Source organism: Agelaius phoeniceus, chromosome 3 (genome assembly GCF_051311805.1).
Source record: "Agelaius phoeniceus isolate bAgePho1 chromosome 3, bAgePho1.hap1, whole genome shotgun sequence".
Taxonomy (NCBI): Eukaryota; Metazoa; Chordata; class Aves; order Passeriformes; family Icteridae; genus Agelaius; species Agelaius phoeniceus.
In genome coordinates, this window is record NC_135267.1 from 101,712,449 (window position 1) to 101,731,566 (window position 19,118).

At 39.4% G+C, this 19,118-nt stretch overlaps 1 protein-coding gene across 12 annotated transcripts in view; it reads right to left on the minus strand.

Annotated features, from left to right (window-relative positions):
- EHBP1 (EH domain binding protein 1) overlaps positions 1-19,118 on the minus strand; it is a 204,954-nt gene that overhangs the window by 106,843 nt on the left and 78,993 nt on the right. For 8 of the 12 annotated variants that reach the window (XM_077175999.1, XM_077175996.1, XM_077176004.1 and 5 more), the window contains exons 7-10: positions 18,713-18,852; positions 12,737-12,841; positions 11,911-12,033; positions 3,561-3,813 (exon numbers count right to left, since the gene is read on the minus strand). In XM_077175999.1, coding sequence (XP_077032114.1) covers positions 3,561-3,813; positions 11,911-12,033; positions 12,737-12,841; positions 18,713-18,852 — 621 coding nt within the window. The remainder of the gene's footprint in view (positions 1-3,560; positions 3,814-11,910; positions 12,034-12,736; positions 12,842-18,712; positions 18,853-19,118) is intronic. The other 4 variants (XM_077176005.1, XM_077176001.1, XM_077176002.1 and 1 more) reach the window with 1 other exon arrangement.

Consider the following 19,118-nt stretch of genomic DNA (forward strand, 5'->3'; position numbering starts at 1 on the left):
AGATGGCAACTCGATAGCCTTGCCAATTACAGAGCATAATTCTAAGCCATACAATGATTAACAAGATAAGAAGCCACAGAGCCAAATGATATTGGAAAGCAAGTTTTATTCTGACCAATTTAAAAATTTTGATCAGTCTTACCAGTTAGCTGAAAAGAAATTTAAAAATAAACATTTTACTGAGGAGGAAACCCAAAGCTGTCAGCATGGCAGGCTAAAAGGTCAGGCAATTTTGCCAATCAGAAGAACTAAGGTTGAAAGCATTATACATTAAGCAGTTGTGAGCTGTGCTATTTTCAAATAATTAACTTCACAAGGTGTGCCTAACAGGTAGATATTCACTAACAGGTAGATATTAATGTATAAAATTCAAAAAGACAAAAGCAGACTTTTACACTATCTGTGAAATGTCCAAACTAACAAAAGGACAAACTAACAAAAAACACAAAAATGTGTTCCTTATCTTTAGCTAGGTATGAGAATTTAGCCAGAGGAAGTATGTTTTGAGAGCACAGTTTTGCAGCAGAGTAAATGTACTGGCTCACCTAAGTCCCTCTGTGCCATGCAATGCCTCACGATGCTTATGCTCGTGACTGTGCTTTGTGTGTGTTATGAAGCATTAGTTGTCTTCACAAACATTACTCAAATACATTTCAAAGAAGCAAATAACCCCAGGTAAATCCTTCACAGAGGTGCACTGAGGCCAAGTACCTTTTACATTATTACAGTGAGAGTCTGTTACAAAACTGGAGTCAGAGTTCAGCTCTTGGGGCACTTGGTGTAAGCTCCGAGTCCAGAATCAGAACTAGGGATCTGCCAGGGCAGAGTGGGACAAGGGTCCTGATGCTAACTGCTGTGTCCATGCTCTCAGGACACAGCACTGCACTCCACACTCCACACAAAAGGTAAGGGGAAAATGCCAAGCAGTACATTAAGTGAACTCCAATTAAACATTAAGACATAGGGGTAAAAATACATTGTATTTCCTGATAATCAATAAATCAGGAGCCTTCCATTTCTTCCGTTTCATGCCTTCCACCTATAGGTTCAAAAGGACACCTGGAGACAGCCCTTGAGCAGTGGTAGTCAAAAATGAAAGAGAATTTTTAAAAACTCAAAAAACAAGATGTTATGAGAGAGGTTGAAAATAACATGCAAAGTTTCCTATTCTCATGATATGACTCAGTTGTTCAGCTTTGTCTTGAATACACTGCTCAGGCCAAGTCAACACATCTTAAAATAGACACATAGCAGAAGAAATAACAGGGTCCAGAGACGGGCGGTGGAAATGATTAGAGAGATGAAGAGACTTCTGTATGAAGAGAGATCGAAAAAGTTAACAGTCAGACAAGTGACAAGGAAAGGTGAACATGCTAGAGACAGACAAGACAACAAATGTTTATGGCAGGTAAATCCAATATCACTAATTGCTGTTTTGATAAGCCAGCAGAAGAGACGGTATGGGATTGGAATTTTTTTACAATCAACAGAGGAAACACATTGCATTAGAGATCTTGTTTTCTTGTGGAACTCTCTGCCACAAATTGCCACGGAAGCCTAGACTTCAGTAGGCTTGGAAGACGATTACCCACTTATGCAGATAATAAATGCATCAATATTCACAGTAGGTAAAAACAATACACACCTGGACATAAACCCTCATGGCTGAGAGCACTCAAAAAACCACCAATTGGCACTGCCTGTAAAAATTCTGCATTTGGTGCTCACCAGATCATGCCTTAGCAAAAGCTTTCTACTTAAAAATTTGAAAATTAAGGACATTAGATGAGGCAAAATAGTGTTTGTAGAGGTCATCTAATATTACATGTCCTGTGTTTCTAGACTGGACTTTTATCATTACACTCATTCCTCCAGAGTGTTTCAGTATAAAGATTCAAGGGTTCTCCTTGCCACATCTCTACCCAATGCACTCAACAAATGATCTCCAGGTCTTTTTGTATTGCTCCTGTAACTTCAGAAGAAAATGTGGAGAGGAAGATTACTTTGGGGGTCAGGACATAAAAAACTTTTGTAAAGGATGTAGAAAATTGATTTTAAAGTGTTTACTGACTATCCTTCCATCTTCCCATGGGACACTGTTTTATCATGAAAATACAGACCAGTTTTATGTTCACGTAGAATCCACCTATGTATTAACTTTATCTTTAGGGAAAAAAACAATGAAGCAAATTGAATTAAAACAAGAAGGAGGCTGTTGTTAACCAAGGGCTAAAGTCCAGTACACAGCAAAAGGAAGGGTTACAATCCTGCCACAAGCTCCTTTGGCATAGATGTGCTTAGGGTGGAAATGGAAGTAGAAACAGTAAACAGAGAAAATTCTTTACTTGCTCATCCATGCGGCTTTTTCTCTTTCTGCTCGTTTCAATCTTTGCTGTCCTCTATACCTGTATCTTGGTGGATGTAAAATACACACATTTTTATTCCCTACAGATTCTGGTGACCAGGGAATGACCAGGAATGCCTGGTGTGGCTGTCAGTGTGATCACACTGTGCTCTGAAGACACAGCAACCAGTGATGTTTGTTCAGGCACTGTCCTGACAAATGGAGCTGGCAGAGGCATCATTCCCAATGCCCTTTATTTATTTTTTATTTTATTTTTCACAGACGAAACATCAATATTAAATTCACAGCTACAGAGCTTTAAAAGGAAAAAACTGCAGAGCCCTTCATGTTTCTATTAGAGTGCCTGGGAATCCTTCCATTTCCTAGACCACAGCTATCTACAGAGAAACAGGAAGATGATGATACCATACCTCTGTTAATATTGAAGCAATGCAAATGTCATGCCATGATAAATCTCATTAAATAATGTAAAATTAAAAGTTAATTAGAATTGTCTGTAAAATTGCTCAGATGTAATCACCATAAGCTGTCTCATGAGTGGTGTGGTTGGTGACTAATGACCACAAACAAGGATTAAGGATGCACCTTCCAACCTCCCAAGGAATTGCAAAAAGCTCTCCCTTCCTGATAGTTTCTATACTGTAATACAAGGCAGTCAGTGTGAGTTTATAAAAGTTTTATGTGTGGTCATGCTGAAAGAAATAACCTAAGTAAATGCATATGGTGCTATTGTTCCCACATATATTCAGTTCATGAGATTCTCAAAAATGTGCTATGCAGATTGCAAAATGCTCTTCCTTTTTACATACTGCATCAAGATAAAACAAACTCCCTGTTATCATTGGCAAAAATTATTATTTTTTGTAGTAAAAATAATGGCCCAAGGCCTTGCTCCTTTGATTTCTGGCTCATTTGCAATTGTAAGGGCATGAAATGTCAGAAAGGTCCCAGACTTGTTCCCTATCAAGTTGTTTGCTATCAATAAGGCAAAGGAAAATTCCTCATTGACCATGTTCAGCTGAATAGCATGTCCTGGGGGTATGGTATTTCCTGCTGCTGAGCTGCCCAAGGATGAGTCTGTCCTAAGGAGATGATTAAGGATCACCATGGTTCAACCCAATACACCTCAAGATTAAGCCAGGGATCCCACTACTAATGCCTGCAAAGCTGCTGAAAGATGGAGAATCATACTTACTCATCCAGCTCTTCCTCCTCAGCTTTAGAGGTATCTGCATAGAGGTATTTGCTCATATCCACTGGCCTGATGTTTTTCCTTTTTGCAGGTTGTGGAGGAGAATCTCTTACAATTCCAGGTGCTTCAGGTGGGTGATCTGGCTCATCAAATGGGTTTAGGTACTCTGGGGCATCTTCATCCTTGAAGGGATTGTAACTATCAACATAGAAACTTTCTTCTGGCTTTGAAGATGAAGCTCTTTCAGGGTGAAGTTCTACCAAATAACAACAACAAAAAAGAAAATTAAACAGATTTAACAAATTAAAAATTTGAAACCATTTTATCAGATCTTTATATTTTAAAGGCATATGAAAAGGTCTGCTTCTTAACTCTCAATACATAAAGTTATAGTCTTCGGTGAATTTTCATGCTTGTTTATTCCAAAACAGGTCTTTCAAAAGGTCTTTTAATTTAGACTATATTAATTGAATAGGCTTCATTTTCTCACTTACTACAGCTATTTCAACATCAGTTGTTAGTTGTCTTATTTGTCATATAAATGGCATCACAACGGATATAAAAACATTTTCACAAACTATTAGCCAATTTGTGTCCTAACAAAATGTTCCTAATTATTGATTTGAGCTTTTAATAAATAAAAAAGACATTCTGTATTTTATAATAATACTGGATTTAAAAATGGTGATAGTAAGTAGGTGGCCTTTTAATTTCTTAATATTACTGCACTAAACATCAGCTATTATGATGAGTAATACATATCAAAATATGTATGACCAGTAATTACATATCAAAATACATGTGCCCCTGCTAACAATACATAATCTCACTGTAAAAATGGATTTAAATTAACCCTAAAGAGACAGATAATCAAATCACTCATCTTTTATTCGGGCTGTACAACAAAAAGTTGTACAAGCTGGAGCTGCACGCTGTTCTCTGTGTACTGTCCTTTCTGCAGTGTCTTATTCTACACTGAATGGCTTCTGCATACTGAATAATGCCAATCCCCATACAGCAATACAACATTTGTAACAAAGACAAACAGGTAATGTTAATTTTACTGTTCTTGCAGCATCAAATAATCAGCAGCTCTGTTCAATACCAGATGTGATATACTTTCAAAATCCACACAAATAGGAACTTCAATGCAGCGTCATTAAAACATAACTTTCAATAACCATATCTATGTTATTCTTAATGACAAGTGTGTGTTTTTCAGAGGTATGGTTACTAAACTGGACTAAAAATACTTTTAAGGTTGACAGAGCAACTCTAAAAGTTATTTGTGACAAGAGTCTAAAACATAAAAAGATGGACTTCCAAGTGGATTTTTCACTGAAGAAATATTTGGGAAGATGAACTCTCTAGTCAGACAATGAACAAAGGGAAGCACTGTGCTTAGGTGAGCTTGGATGGATGAGGTACCAAAGCTGCTAATCCTGGCAAATTGCTAGAAAATGTGAGAGTTGTCTACCCTGCCAGCAAACATCCAGCTCACCCTGAACCCAGCCATTAGCATAGCCCAAGGTGATGGAAAGCCCTGCCCCATGCAGTGTGACCAGCTCTAACTTACAGTGTGAGCCAGAGCCATTCCTAGCTGGATAGGAATATGATCCCTGACTTCACCTCTCTATGCACTGGACTAGTCACTGGATCAGGGCAAAGGCTCAGAGCAGGAAAGGCTTTAGCTCTTCTCAGGACTACAGAGATCCACCTGCAGCCTGTGGAGACCCATGCTGGAACATGATCATACAGACAAAGAACAGACCCATGCTGGAACATGACCATACAGGAGAAAGTCAGGGTGTGTGTTTGCAGTATGTCAGCTGTAGTGCACGTGTTCACTGCCACCCCAGAGTAAATGCTTATCCCTTAAGAGAAGGGAATAAACTACTGGGAACTTATGCTGGGAGAAAGTGTAGTTACTGCACAGCAGTTTGTGCATTAACCCTAGGTTATGGGGTGATGTGATCATAAGCCCACATCCTTTTAAGAAAGCTGTTTCAGAGCAAGCCCCAGTGAAATAACATTGAAAGTCTATAGCTTAACTGACAAGGGAGGAGAAAGCATTCAAGGCAGAAATTCTTAAAAGCACAAATATGATCAAATCAAGCAAGAATCCCTCAGAGTACTACAGATGAAATAGAGCAGAGCCCAATATCTAAAATGTATCTGTTCATTTATTTTAAGCTAAACAGGAAAAGTGGTTCCATATAGACATAGGTCATTCTAGTGTCCAGTGCAAGTGGTCAAGGCCAGCAAAAGCTTCATTCTGCTTGCCCTGAGATGTCCTCAGTGTGGGTATTTGCAGCTGAGCTGACTCCTTGACACTCAAAGCTTACATGTCCAAACTGTTTTTAAAGTCAGGGGACACAAATCCCACCCTCACTGTATACACAGTATATACTGTACACACCATGCCTTGAAGCTCATGGTAGTCAGAATACTACTCAAATATTACCCACACATTTGGTGATTTGATGAACTAGAGCAAGCAGAAGTGCTCTGGAGATGTGTCCTCAGAAGGCAGTTCCATACACAAAGCAAAAATAACTAATGAAATGAAGAAAAAAAGGACTAATACCTTGTTCAAATAGTGTGGCTTATTGACAAAGCTTTAACCAAACTTTTTACTACTTTAAACTTTGCTCAAATATTAGAATATTTTATCAAGAGAGTGGACAACCACAAATAGCTGCTTCTGCAACTCCATATGATGGATCATTGCACCTGCACATGAATCTGTTGATAAATACACATTATCATATCTGAGAGAAACCTGATAACACACAAGAAGGAAAGTCAGTAATACATCCTGAAGTTAAAAACATTCAGGGAAAATAATCTCTTAAAAGTATGTTGTAAGCTTTTATTTTTAATTTGCTTTTAAGTGTCTCCTGGAAACAATGAGTTAAATGCTTGTTTAAATCTGATAAATTTTAAGGGGCAATGCAAATGGTTTTTGCAATTCTTTCTATTTCAACACTGGATCAGGTGCTGTAACCCTAACTATGACAAAATTCTTTCTCTTTTTCATAGGCTCAACAGGAACTACATGTCTGGCGTTACACACACAGTGTTACGTGTAAGTGCTCAGACACCTCTGGCTTGTTATTAACTAAAATATTTCACAAAATCCTACATACAGGCTGAAATTAAAAAAGCTTCTAAAATATCATTCTCAAGACACTTTTATAGGCAGAATTTTGTAGAGGCTTAGCTAAAACCCACTTAACTTGGCTACTCATTCTGTCTACTTTTGCCATCCAGGATACCATTTTCCTCCCCCTTCTGCTTCCTTCAATGTTCCCACAGGGACAGAGGGTTCCCACAAGGGTCCCCACTTGAACCCAAACAGGTTCTCTCCCATGGGGTCTCTGAAACCCTTTAGAACAAGTTTTCAAGCCTCTCCATAAGAAATTAAGTTGTTATGATGATGACTCAACAGCACTGCTCTTAAAGTCACACCCACTGTCACCTGTCACTTTTCTGTAACAGACTCATTTTCTCAAAGAGCTAATGATGCTCAGAAGTGCACTTTGGCAGGCTAAACATACAACAGCTTATAAGGGGTCTATTTCCCTCTTGAAGCTGCTTTTACATTCTGAAGGCAGCACAGATTCCCCTGCTTTCCTTACATCATTCATCACCGCTCCACAAGGACTACAGTCTCTACATTGATATAAATTAAAAAAAAAAAAAAAAAGAAAAAGATGCTTGCAGTTTGGCACATTAAGGGTCAAACACAACATAATTTTGCATGATTAAGTAATAAAGCCACAGGGGTAGGAGTGACAACAAGAGAGGTAGAAGTATTACTCCAGCAGAAGCACCAGCTGCTCTTGTGCCAGATTCTGGAAACATTACTTGCCCTAACTCCACTGAGAAAGACTGTTTGTGATCATAATCACTCTGGCACTACCTATCTGCACAATCAGCCAGAGCATCTCCAGAAATCACCCTGCCCTTCAACCCACTTGCCTTTTGTAACACAAACATATTGTGACACATCCCTTAAAACCAAACAAAACCTCCACCAAAACATGGCACGTAGCACTTTCCCCTTGGCAGAGGATGAAAGCAGCAGCCACATGTGAAAGGTGCTGGGTTACGCCACGGGCTGCAGGCACACGGGCACCATGGGATGGGAGCACCCAACAAACAGCACCAATCAAAGCTGGAACTGCCCAGTGCTTCTAGAAAGAGAAAAGAAAGACTGGCATCCCCATACACCACTGGTGATTTTCTGATCCTTTTATTCATACACTCACAACACACTGCTTTTCATGAAGAAATAGAAGGGATAGAGGCACCATTTTCCTCTCAGTTAGTTCCGTGCTGCTCTGTGCGTAGGAGTACCCTGGAATGATTTGGGGTTTGCTGCTGCATTGTAACACTGTTCATTTTCAGAGTAAAACATGCTGCAGGGAGCTCAGAAGTCCACACACAAGGTGATGAAATACGCTGCTGAAGTAAATGGTGGTCTAAATGACAGGGGGTACCAGCAGAGAGTTACCCTCATGTTTCATGTGTGTTGTATAGGTCATACACAACTTAAAAATTTGTATTCCCTACCAAATTAAAAACAAAAAAAAAAGAACTTTAGTGATGAAAGAATGTTGTGGTTTTTTTACTTTCATTTGTTGCACATGTTGACTTCCCCAAGTAAATATTCTGCACAGAAATTAACTGATTTTATAATTCTGTTGCACTGTGACTAAAAATCCAAAAGGCTGTCCTCATACGATCATGCAAAGGTAATCTAGTATAAAGCTGTAGAGATATAGTGTTCAAAAAGATTATTTTTGATTTTCCAGGATTTCTAATGTCTAGCTGACCTAGTAGATACAGAGGAAATAAGCCTCAATTTGACATGTCAACCAAGAAACACATCTGAAGATTTTTTGAGGTGACTTGTTGATATGCCCATTCACTCTGCTGTGTGTGTAAAATCATTGACATTGAGGACTTTTTAAATCCCAGCAGCATCCAGAGCCAGCTTGCTAATGACCCTCTGCCATGCCACACCTACAGTGTGCACTCACGCCTCTAGTTTCTCTCCACCCCATATTCCCAGGGTTAAGTGATTATGGGATTAGGAAGATAGAGGGAAAGTAGCTGGTTTGTGAACAGGCACAAGAAATATCTGTCTAGGAAACAAGTATCTACTGGCAAGTAATCCTCCTTTCTCTCTGAGTGACTGTCAACACATACATATTCATACTCTGGGTAACTCTGAGCACACACGTTACAGGCTTGATAGGAATATCCTTGGAATATCCCTGCCAAATAGCAATTCATGCCTCCTCACATCTGATGGCAAAGTACTTATGAAAGGAGGCTCCAGCTGGCTGCTCTGCACGTCTTGGGGAAATTAAGTAACAAATTCTAGAGAAGAATCGGAACTTTCGCAAAGTCTAAGTTCCAGATTATGCCTTGTCCAGATAAAAAGATAAAGAGACTAACATGTAAGTGAACAGAAAAATACTTCATCCCTGCACACATAAAAAGTTAATCTCTTGATTTAAGCAGATCACAAGACAAGTGAAACAGGTAATGTGACTCTTTAAGCCTGTAGGAGAAAGCCTGCCTTAAACTCCTGAACCTCTGTCATGCTCTCGAGCTTCTGGGGTGGCCACCAAAAAGGTTACATTCACTTCAGGATGCAAAAGCAAACAAGCAGGCACAGTCTCAAAGAGCTTCCTGGAAGTGGATGGCAGTATTAAAAGTTTCACTGAGGTCTCAGAATAGAAGAATCATGAGTGAATAATGGGACACAAACAGGTCAGCCTTCAGTAGCTGGGCAACAGGATAAGAACAGCTATGATATTGCGTAGCCTTAAAATGCATTTCAAAACAAAGGTAAATCTCCCCAAAATGCTAATGTCTAGGTGATCCCCATGTAGAGACACTGATCCAATTAGCCATAAAAATACACAGCAGATTCTGCTGTTGCTGAAGACCAAAACCATCTTCTCTAATTTGTCTCAGCACCATTTTTTCTCCCCCTCAACTTTCTGTGGAGGAAGAGGACTGGAGGAAAGGCACATGTCAAGAAGGCCAAGCAAGGTAATGGGAACACAACCAGTTCCCATTATAGGGACAAGACAGTGGAAGAACCAGTGATTCTCAGAGGTGTCTGAGGTAAAAAGAAGAATCCCTCAGAAGCCAATCATCATAACATAAAAGCTTTAAAAATGCCACACTAGATGTCCAACTCTTTGTCTGATAGCCTGGGAATCACTCTTTCAGCTGATCTTTCAGATCTTTCAGCCTGGTTTAGTGCTCCAGGAAGACACTGTCACATGAACCTTACAGAAGGTCTACTCCTCCCAAATAAAAAACACCTTATGACATAGTAGGAAGAATCTAGTGACACCCTGTTTATCCCAAACACTGTCCTGTTATGGTATGTTGACTGCTGAATGACAGTGACTGTGTGTGGGAGTAACACTTGGTATTCACACACCCAACAACTCAGCATTGCTGCCCACAGCTGGAGATGGGACCCAAGAGTCCGATCACAGAGACTGTCCTAAGTACACAGAACAGACCCAGAGATATGGAAAAGTGTCCACACCTCTGACTGAAGATGACTGTAAAGGCAGACGTCACCAAAAGAACCACAATTATGAAAAAAAACGTACCCCTGATAGGCTGAGAGCGTTTTGGGAACATAAGCAAGTTGATGTCTTGGATGCAGGCTGCTCACGGGGAGCTTGCCACAAGTTATTGAGCTACTCCAGTACTAAGAAACACCACCAGCGGTTTCTCCCTGTCCCCAAGATGAGAAAAAGTCACTGTATTCTGGGGCCAGAACACCCACTGCTTTCTTCCAGAATGGGTTCTCTCTAGAAAGGAAAGAAAAGTAGGGTTTGGGAAAAGCAGTTTAGGTAGGACAGGACTTGTACAGCTTTCTCCATGGAGAAGGGAGCTCTTCTTTCTAAAGCAGAGAAAGAAGAAAGGAATATAGACTATGCCTCTTAGAGCAAGTTATTTATGGACTACCAGAGGGGTTTACATTCCCACTTACTCTGCTTCCCTCCATGATCCTAAAGGATCACTGTCAAGGAACAGACACGAAATAAAGCCAAAGATTAGGACACCAGAACCTAATCCATATATATTGGCATCTACAAAGCTGAAATAACTCACTTCTGCAGCTCTAGAAAAACCTGACAACTTTATAGGAAGGAGAAGGTGCCCAGGATAGTGGCTTTATGGCTTCAGTTGCCAAATACAGAAGATAGTGCAATGTCCCTGTTTCAGAAATACAAGCTGTGAGTCACACCACAGCCAAAGTATGACAAGACTCGATCTCCACCCACATCATTCCCTGCAGACTCTGAAGGCAGAAAAACTGTGCTGTGAGTAAATATTCAGCTTGTCCAAAGAGAGTGAGTGACCAAAGGGGGAAACTGCAGCTTGGAAATCCATTCTCTTTGACCTGACCGTAGAAATCCCCTGGCTGCACCCTGGGCTGCTCCTGCTCAGTGTGGTTCTTCTCCATTGCCATTACAGAGTAACTTGGTATTTTCTGTAGGAAGAGAAGTCTTGGAGCTTTGAACAGGAAAGGCTGAGTACAGCTTCAGACTTAGGAATCAACCATGAATTGGCCTTTTGAGCAGCTGCAAGCTAAAAGTGATACATCCAGCAGATGGGAGCCTGAATATCTGGGCATGGAGTTGAGGACAGAAGAGATGTTTGCTGTCCTGGTGCTCCCTTCTGGCCTTACGGCCAAAATCTTATCAGATTAAAAATTTACAGGGGTTGTACATCTCACCCAAATGGAACAAGAATGGGCATGTCAGTCTGGAAAGGGGATTAACACCTAGCATGTGGTGCAAGGCAAAATGCCAGAAGGCTTAACTGAGGAAGCTATAAAAGCAAAAAAAAAAAAAAAAAAGGAAGAATAAAAAAGAGAAAATTAAATTGTAATAATGAAGATTAGTGCTAACCAAGAATAGCTGAGATGCAGCGAAGATTGCAGTGAAGGAAATTATGATATAAACCATCACCCACGTGGAGCAGGGCTGTCTGACAGAATGTGTTGCTCATTCATACCACATAAGGTGAGTACTAGTAACACACCTGATAGGTCTAAAACTCTCTGCTTCAGCTGGTAGCCCCCAGTGGCAAATATGAATGTGCCTCAATACAAAGGATGTGACTCCAAGAATAAAACAATTTTCTAGTAGCAACTGGGTCATTGCTATTGCTACCTCAGTGCTACATTAAATAATTGTATTTAATCAATTAAAATTTTTCATTTATAGCCCTACAGAAATAAAAATCATGTTTCACAAAGCATTTGCAAGTAGCAATGAATTATGTAAAACAAATTCATTACCTTCTACATCAGGGTCTCCAAATGGATTTAATTCTGCTGTGTCAGGATCACCAAAAGGATTCGTGCTGGAGTTGGCCGGGTCTTGCTCCCCTTCTTCCAGAAAATTAAGCTTATTGATAAGCTCTACGAACAAATTGGAATATTGTTTTAAAATAGATACAAGCAGTTCATCACACGTATCTGGAGCTCAAAAAGCTCCGTGTCAACAGTCCCTCGAAACACTGCACCAGGGTATGGCACGAACTGCACGACTAAGTTAACACAGTCCAGTAGGTACATCAACAAAGGGGAAAAAAAAAATGAAATGAATGAAACTTCTATTTGCTGATCAGAACATTATGTAACAGAAATGACTTCTAAAAAAGCCTTCTCTTTCCTTCGTTAAATAAATGTTGTGGAACATCTAACGAGCTAAATACGGTGATTTTGATTGTTCACATACACGCTAACTATCGGCAGGAAATTTTAATTTTTGGATGTAATGTGAACATAAAAGCAGAGAGAGGACATTTTGTCACTTTAGAAAGGTCAAGTATTACTGACTATACAACTACTGTTTTAAGCTTAGGGTCTGGTGGTTCCTCTTTCTTTTTTTTTGTATTTTTTTTTCTTTCTTGTTCATTATCAGATGACAACGGAGCTGTAGCGGAGACAGGCTCTTTCTCTATCATGTTGTTACCTGTTGGATGCACTACAAATTACTGAGAGTCATGCTGGGTGGAAGCACAGAGATAAAACTGACAGCTGAATACAGGCAGGAGTCAAAAGGTAATGGGTCACAGTAAATACAATCAGAAACAGAAAGAAAGGATGAAAGCTCATAGACCTTCAGAGGAACTGGCTGATTTAGCTGAAGGCATATTTGCTCGCTTTATGCAGTCATCTTGATCTTCATCTAAGCTGCTCAGAGCATTCAACTGGTTTACAATTTCTGTAAATAGAAGCCAGTCAAGACAAACGTAAGGCAAGGGCATTTAATGAAACAGAAGTGGAACGAAGACTGTTACCAGAAAGAGAGAAAGCAAGGGAGAGAGGGTAAAAGAATATATTTAGAACGAGTCCTCATAATTATATAACTACAGCAAAGTACCTGTGTAGGTGCTTCAGGGATAATTTAACATGAAACCCAGTTAACAAGACATAAACAAAACCTAGCCAGGTTATGGTGACAGCAACAATAATTAGTTTTATGAAGACGAGTATTATGCACAATCAGTTGAAAATTTAGATAGGTGTACTTGATATAATTTAAAGATTTTTCCTGCTCATGAAGAAAACCTGAATATGAAAACATTGTCGATCAACACAAATCAGCCCCACAACAAATTATCTCCCTCCCAAACCCTTAAGGTTACAGCAAACTGACCTATACAATATGCATTTTAATCTTTTTTTGTTTATATACACACTCTGATTATTTAACATTTGCAATTAGTCACCATTACATTCTGATCTATGACAAGATGAATTTACCTAAATAGTTCTAAAATACATGATCAGTATTGTGCCAGGAGAATGCAAACTGAACATATATATCACCTGAATTTTCATTGTCATGCTATGTAAGTAACACCTTGCTGTTTGTAATATCCTTTTTCACCTTCTATCCATAGTGGAGAGCTCTAAATTGCCATGAACTAGTAATTTTTAAAATGTGTTAAATGTTTAATTTTAGTCAAGATGGAGATGACTCCGTAATTCTGGAAGGAAAGAAACAAAAAACAACTGAGAGGCTTCTAGCCCAAGGGGAAAAATTCCTCTCTGCTCCCCCCTAACGCAGTCCCATCCACAGCATCTGACAAATGGAGCTTCTGTAGTAATGGGGATTGAGCCTGGGGCATCTCTGAGAGACCTGAGCATTGGTTTCTGTGGAGAGGGGACAGCCTTCCTCATCCTTCCACATGACAAACAGGCAAGAGAAACTTGTGCAGGAGAGATGATCCTGCTTGTTGAATATCACTGCCCCACTGACAGCCTTTTTCATCTCCTGTCTTTTCCCCATGAAATAAATGGATGATGCCTGCTGGTATCGCCAGCAAAGTTAAAGCTTCATGCCAGTCATTCTTTTATTTCCTTTAAAGTTTAATTTCTTGTGTAGACAAGAAGATACCTCTCAATAACACTTTTCATTTACGGCTGTTTTGAACTTGACTTTTTCTCATCTGGCTTTTGTTTGGGAAAGGAAAATTTGTCTTTATTCAATGAACTAGTTTAAGGGAGCAAGATATCAAACTGAGGCAAAAATTGAGTAGTATTCTGACTGTTCCAACTCATGTTGGTGCTTATGGCCACCCAGAACTTCCTAGTCAGGGGGGCTTTTTAATGCTTTTTCATAGCTGACACAATGACACCCCTCCTGATTTCATGCCTTCACAGACAGCACAAAGAAACTGAAGTCCAAAGCAGACCAGAACCTGGTAATATTTCTGTCACATGGATAAAAACTTCTTTGGCAAATTTAAACTGCTTTGCAAAGACATGCCAATCTGCAAATTACCAAGGAAAATTACCTACTCTGCCAATATCTATTGGGCATCCTAAATGCTGACAGTGACAAACCCCAAGCAGAATTCCTCGGTAATGTATCTCCCTCCTGATCTTGACCTTAAAGCATAAATCTGCTTACATGGTTTTACACTTATATCTGTCTACACAGACTTAACTTAATCATCCTCACTTCCTTATTTTTAGCTCCAACAGCTAAAATTATCCTAAAAAATAACACCAGAACTGTCCCAAAACTTAGCTTTCTCAGTATAAAACCCTACATACACCTGAGAAATCTACATAATATAATACTATCTTCTGGGAATTCTTAGGACTCAAGATAGACAATAGAACATACCTTTCTGTGCTCAAATAAAACAGAGCTGACCTCATAAAACAGCAGTACTAACGAATTAGTAGTTAAAACCAGGCTCAGATGCTGACATGATTTACAATTTATTATGTCAGCATGTGGAAAAAAAAACCCCAAAACAATTATAATTCAGTTTTTATTGTCAGAAAATAACAAATTAAGTTCAGAGCTTTAAAAAGAGGGAGTTCTTTGATGTGGTCTGAATCACCTGGTCTTATCTGCCAACCTAAACACCCATACGCACTACAATGTTTCTCATTACAATATTAAATGGTTTATGTCATATTTTGGAGTATGGAAATTGTAGGTTGGAGATTTATATCCTATATTATCTTTTATAAATCTCATTATCTACAAACACACATTAGCTTGTTCTACAAGTATGTCACATAAATCACTGGTTTGGTTTTTGGGGTTTTTTTCATTCTTCTCTCTCTCTTTCTTTCTTTTTTTTTTTTTTCCAAGCAGTTTGGTGATCCTGACAAAGAAAAAGAGAGTAAATGTACCAGAAGTTGTCAGGAGAGGTATGGTTTTGCAAATTGCACAAAAAGGGTTACACATATTGTTACCCAGAAGCTTGCTCTTGAAACATGTTGGGATTCAGGCTCCTGCAATAGGTAGCACATGGGCACGTTCCTGATTCCATGTGGTGCCCCAGGACAGACACTGTGCTCCTGGGCAGATGGAGCAGAAGGCAGCTATTAACCCCAGCATGAGGTTCTAAGTAGGAATTAAAACATTAGGAGAAGCACATTTATTACTGCCCTGTTTGTGAGTTATGAGGCACATTTTCTCCAAGTATGAGATGTCTTGTGTTCCACTGAAGACTAAGGACAGGATAATTCAGGGAGGTTTAAATCCATGTATATTGACAGTGTAGAAACTAAATATTTTAAATTTAATTCATGGCAACAAACAATTTTCAACTTCACACAGAACACTTAGGGAAGATACGGCTTTTACACATGAAAAATTTCAACAAGAAGTACTAAGAAGGAAAGGGGGAAAGCCTGAGATGGAGTGAGATTTCTCCAAGTAAAAGCAGTGCTTGAAATGGAAAACATCTTTCAGTCTGGTCAGTTGTATGGCAGCAGTTCCATGTTGACCACCCCAAATTCCACTGCTTTTGAGGTCAGTCGGTATTGCACCACCTGCTTCATAGCTGAAGAAACAGAGGCACAGATACCTACTCCAAGTTAGGCAACCCGTCAAGGAAGAGAAGCAGCATTTCCTAACTCACCTGCACCATCTACAGCCCCACACAGCAGATCTCCCTTGCTCTCCCAGAAGTGGATATGTATGTTCATCTATGAAACTGCAACTTTGGCACAACTAAAAAGAACTCCCACAAACAAAGACCAATAAAAATTGTTGTACACTGCAAAAAGGAGCAGTGTCTGATAAAAGACTTGCAGCATCTCTTGCAGCTGTGCCTTGGGAACAATAATGTTTCAGACATCAAGTCAGCAGTGAGAAAACCTGGAGTCCAAAGTAGGAGAACAATCCTTCCCTCCTTGCTACTCATTGCAAGCCCAATTAGAAACATTAACTGTATGCTGCTCCCATCATTTCCATGAGGTGTTAGAGGCAGTATTCCCGTTTTACAGCTGGGAAAACAGGCGCACTGAGGTAAGGGATTTGCCACAGGGCACTCTGAGTCAGTGAGGCATTCCAGCTCCTCAGCTGCCAACACCCAGCACAGCACAAGAGGAGAAAATGTTGGTAGCAGCAAGCTTTCAAAAGGGTTATGTAACTTCCTCAATTAACTTTATGGTATTCTGTGAACGCTGCTTTTGAAAGAGTTCTTTGCTACATCAGTTTTGTTACATTTCCTTCTTTCTAAATTTTCTCCTGCTTTTCTACAATGATTCCTACCTCTTTCTCCCTTGCTTCCTCAGCTCTTCTCCTAGCTTTCCCCATTCATTATATTTATTACAGGAGTCACTGTAATTGCCAATGAAATCAATCTTGAACACGTGTTGAAATAGATACTTTACATCTTATTTATTAATGTTTACTTACTGCCCTATGTTTTATGTTCTCCCATTTGCTTGGGAAATTGCATGCACTCATTCCCCTTCACCATCCCTCTCCTTCTCAAAGGTGGGAAAAGCTGGCCAAGCTCGTAAAGCAACTCAGCTGTTGTAACCAACATAAGAAGAAAAATTCCAAGGCTGACCTTCCTCATGTCATGATTCATTTAGAAAAAAACCAGTCCAACACTCCCATCTTGTATGGTTAGAAAACAGTATCAGAGCAGGCTGAACAAAGCACAGAAATTGTGTATTCCATAAGTATTTATTCCTTCTGCCTTTCATGGAGGTATTGTTAGTTTTAAACAGAAAATTTCGGCCTTTGCAATAGCAGATGGAAAAGCAAATGACTCTAAAATAGCTTGTGTGACACATCAGCTAGCTCACCCATACCATCTATCTCCAAAGATGTTCACTCCATACCCAAAGGATAGCAGACAGCCTAGTCTAACCTAGATAAGACTTTTGCTTGTTTAGGAATCATTTGTAGCCTTTTTGAGTGCTGCAAAATCAAGTGTTGAGAAGCAAGATCAGATGCTTTTCACCTGCTGCCCTTCTGCAGTCCTCAGTGCAGTACCCAGGCAGATCCTAATAAAACACTTGTGCACAGCAGTTTCTATAGACTGAACATTACCCCTCCTTACTTTGGCCTTCTCTGTGATTATCCAATGGCCTGGTGAACATGTCAGGTTTTGTTTTATGCTGTGATCTGATTTATTCTGGTTACACTGGGAAAGAAGTAAACCCTGCAGAATTATTTCAGTGTGACCAGACTGGTATATCTCTGCTCCCTGACCAAGAATACATTATCCTGGTTCCTCAGATATCTCACTCCAGACTTTCCAATATGCTCTGTGCCAGACACATACAGCATAACTAGAGATTTGGCCAGGGTAAAAAATGTTTAATTGAATATGTAAAGCATACAGAAAACATATTTGCATCCTTTCACAACACTAAATGTAACTAAGTAATAAATGCTTCAGGCTGAACCTTTTGATTGCAACGAAAGCTCAAAAAGAAGTTATGAAAGTAATGTTTCATAACACTGAACCAGTGTTCCTCTGAATTTTCAAGAACAGATTTGACAATTCACTTCTCTGCTCGGGATGCTCTTCCCCCACTTTGGAGAAGGTTCCCTTTATTTCAGACATTTTGAAAGAGCACTGGAAGTTATGAAGTCTGGCACCAGAAGTTAATTTTCTTTTCCTGATTCATTACACAAAGAGCTCCTACAGAACCCATCTGGAGCAATACTACACACTGATCTCTACCAACAATTTAACATCATTTCATCCTGATCTGACTTGCCTCGATTAGTTCAGCTATCCTGAACACACTAAGCATTTTCATCAGCAATTCAAATGTGGTTACACTATCTCACTTCAAACAACTTCACTATCAAATTCATTAAAGTCCTTTAACAGCCTCCCAGTTTCTTTTCCATGAGACACCCCCACCCAAAAGGCAGCAATATGCAGCCTGGAATTGCCATGTTATTGAGCAGAACCTCAGCACTTGTCCATGGCACAACTCATTTCGCAGTTATTCTCATAAAGTGCCTTCATTATTTCACTTGAGCCTCTCCTCCTGTCTTCTTGCTCATTGACCCTTTCCCTCTGCTTTTTCTGCTCCTCTGCTCATGCTGGTTCTTTGCTTCCCTAAAATGCTACCTACTTAGTGCATTCTCTCCCAAAAGCAGGACACACAGACACAAATCAAGGCTCTTGGATTCACAAGTATTAAACTTTGTTGAGTTATGGATGGGTTCCTCTTCAATCAAGCTATCCTAAATATTGTTTCGGTTGTTAGGATTTTTTAAAGTGAAATAAAAATATAGCATAAGGATAAAAAAAATGGACAATAAGCAAAGGAAACTATATTTTACAATGCCTGTGACAAAACCAACCTGTAATTTTTGCAGCCTTTTCCTCTTGATTCACTCTGTTTTCTTCATCTTCTTCATTGTCTTCCTCAAAATCATCTAGGTTACCAATATCAGCTTGTTTCATACTCATCAAACTAGCCAGGCTTTGCATGTCTTCATCCCTAAATAACAAACATCACACCAGGCATTAAAATGCACCTTGTTAATACCACATCTGATATTACTGCATTCTTAAAAATTCTTTAAATATTTTGATGTTTTCTTCAGGGAGGTCTATGATATCAGATCTGATCTTGAAGATAGTGAAAAAACAAAACTAATACAACTCATAAATATATTCTGAAGGGAAAGTTTTCAATTAACAAAACTGTAAACAGTAAAAAAATACTGCTTTGCATCAAGAGTTAACAACTGCTTCCTAAAATTT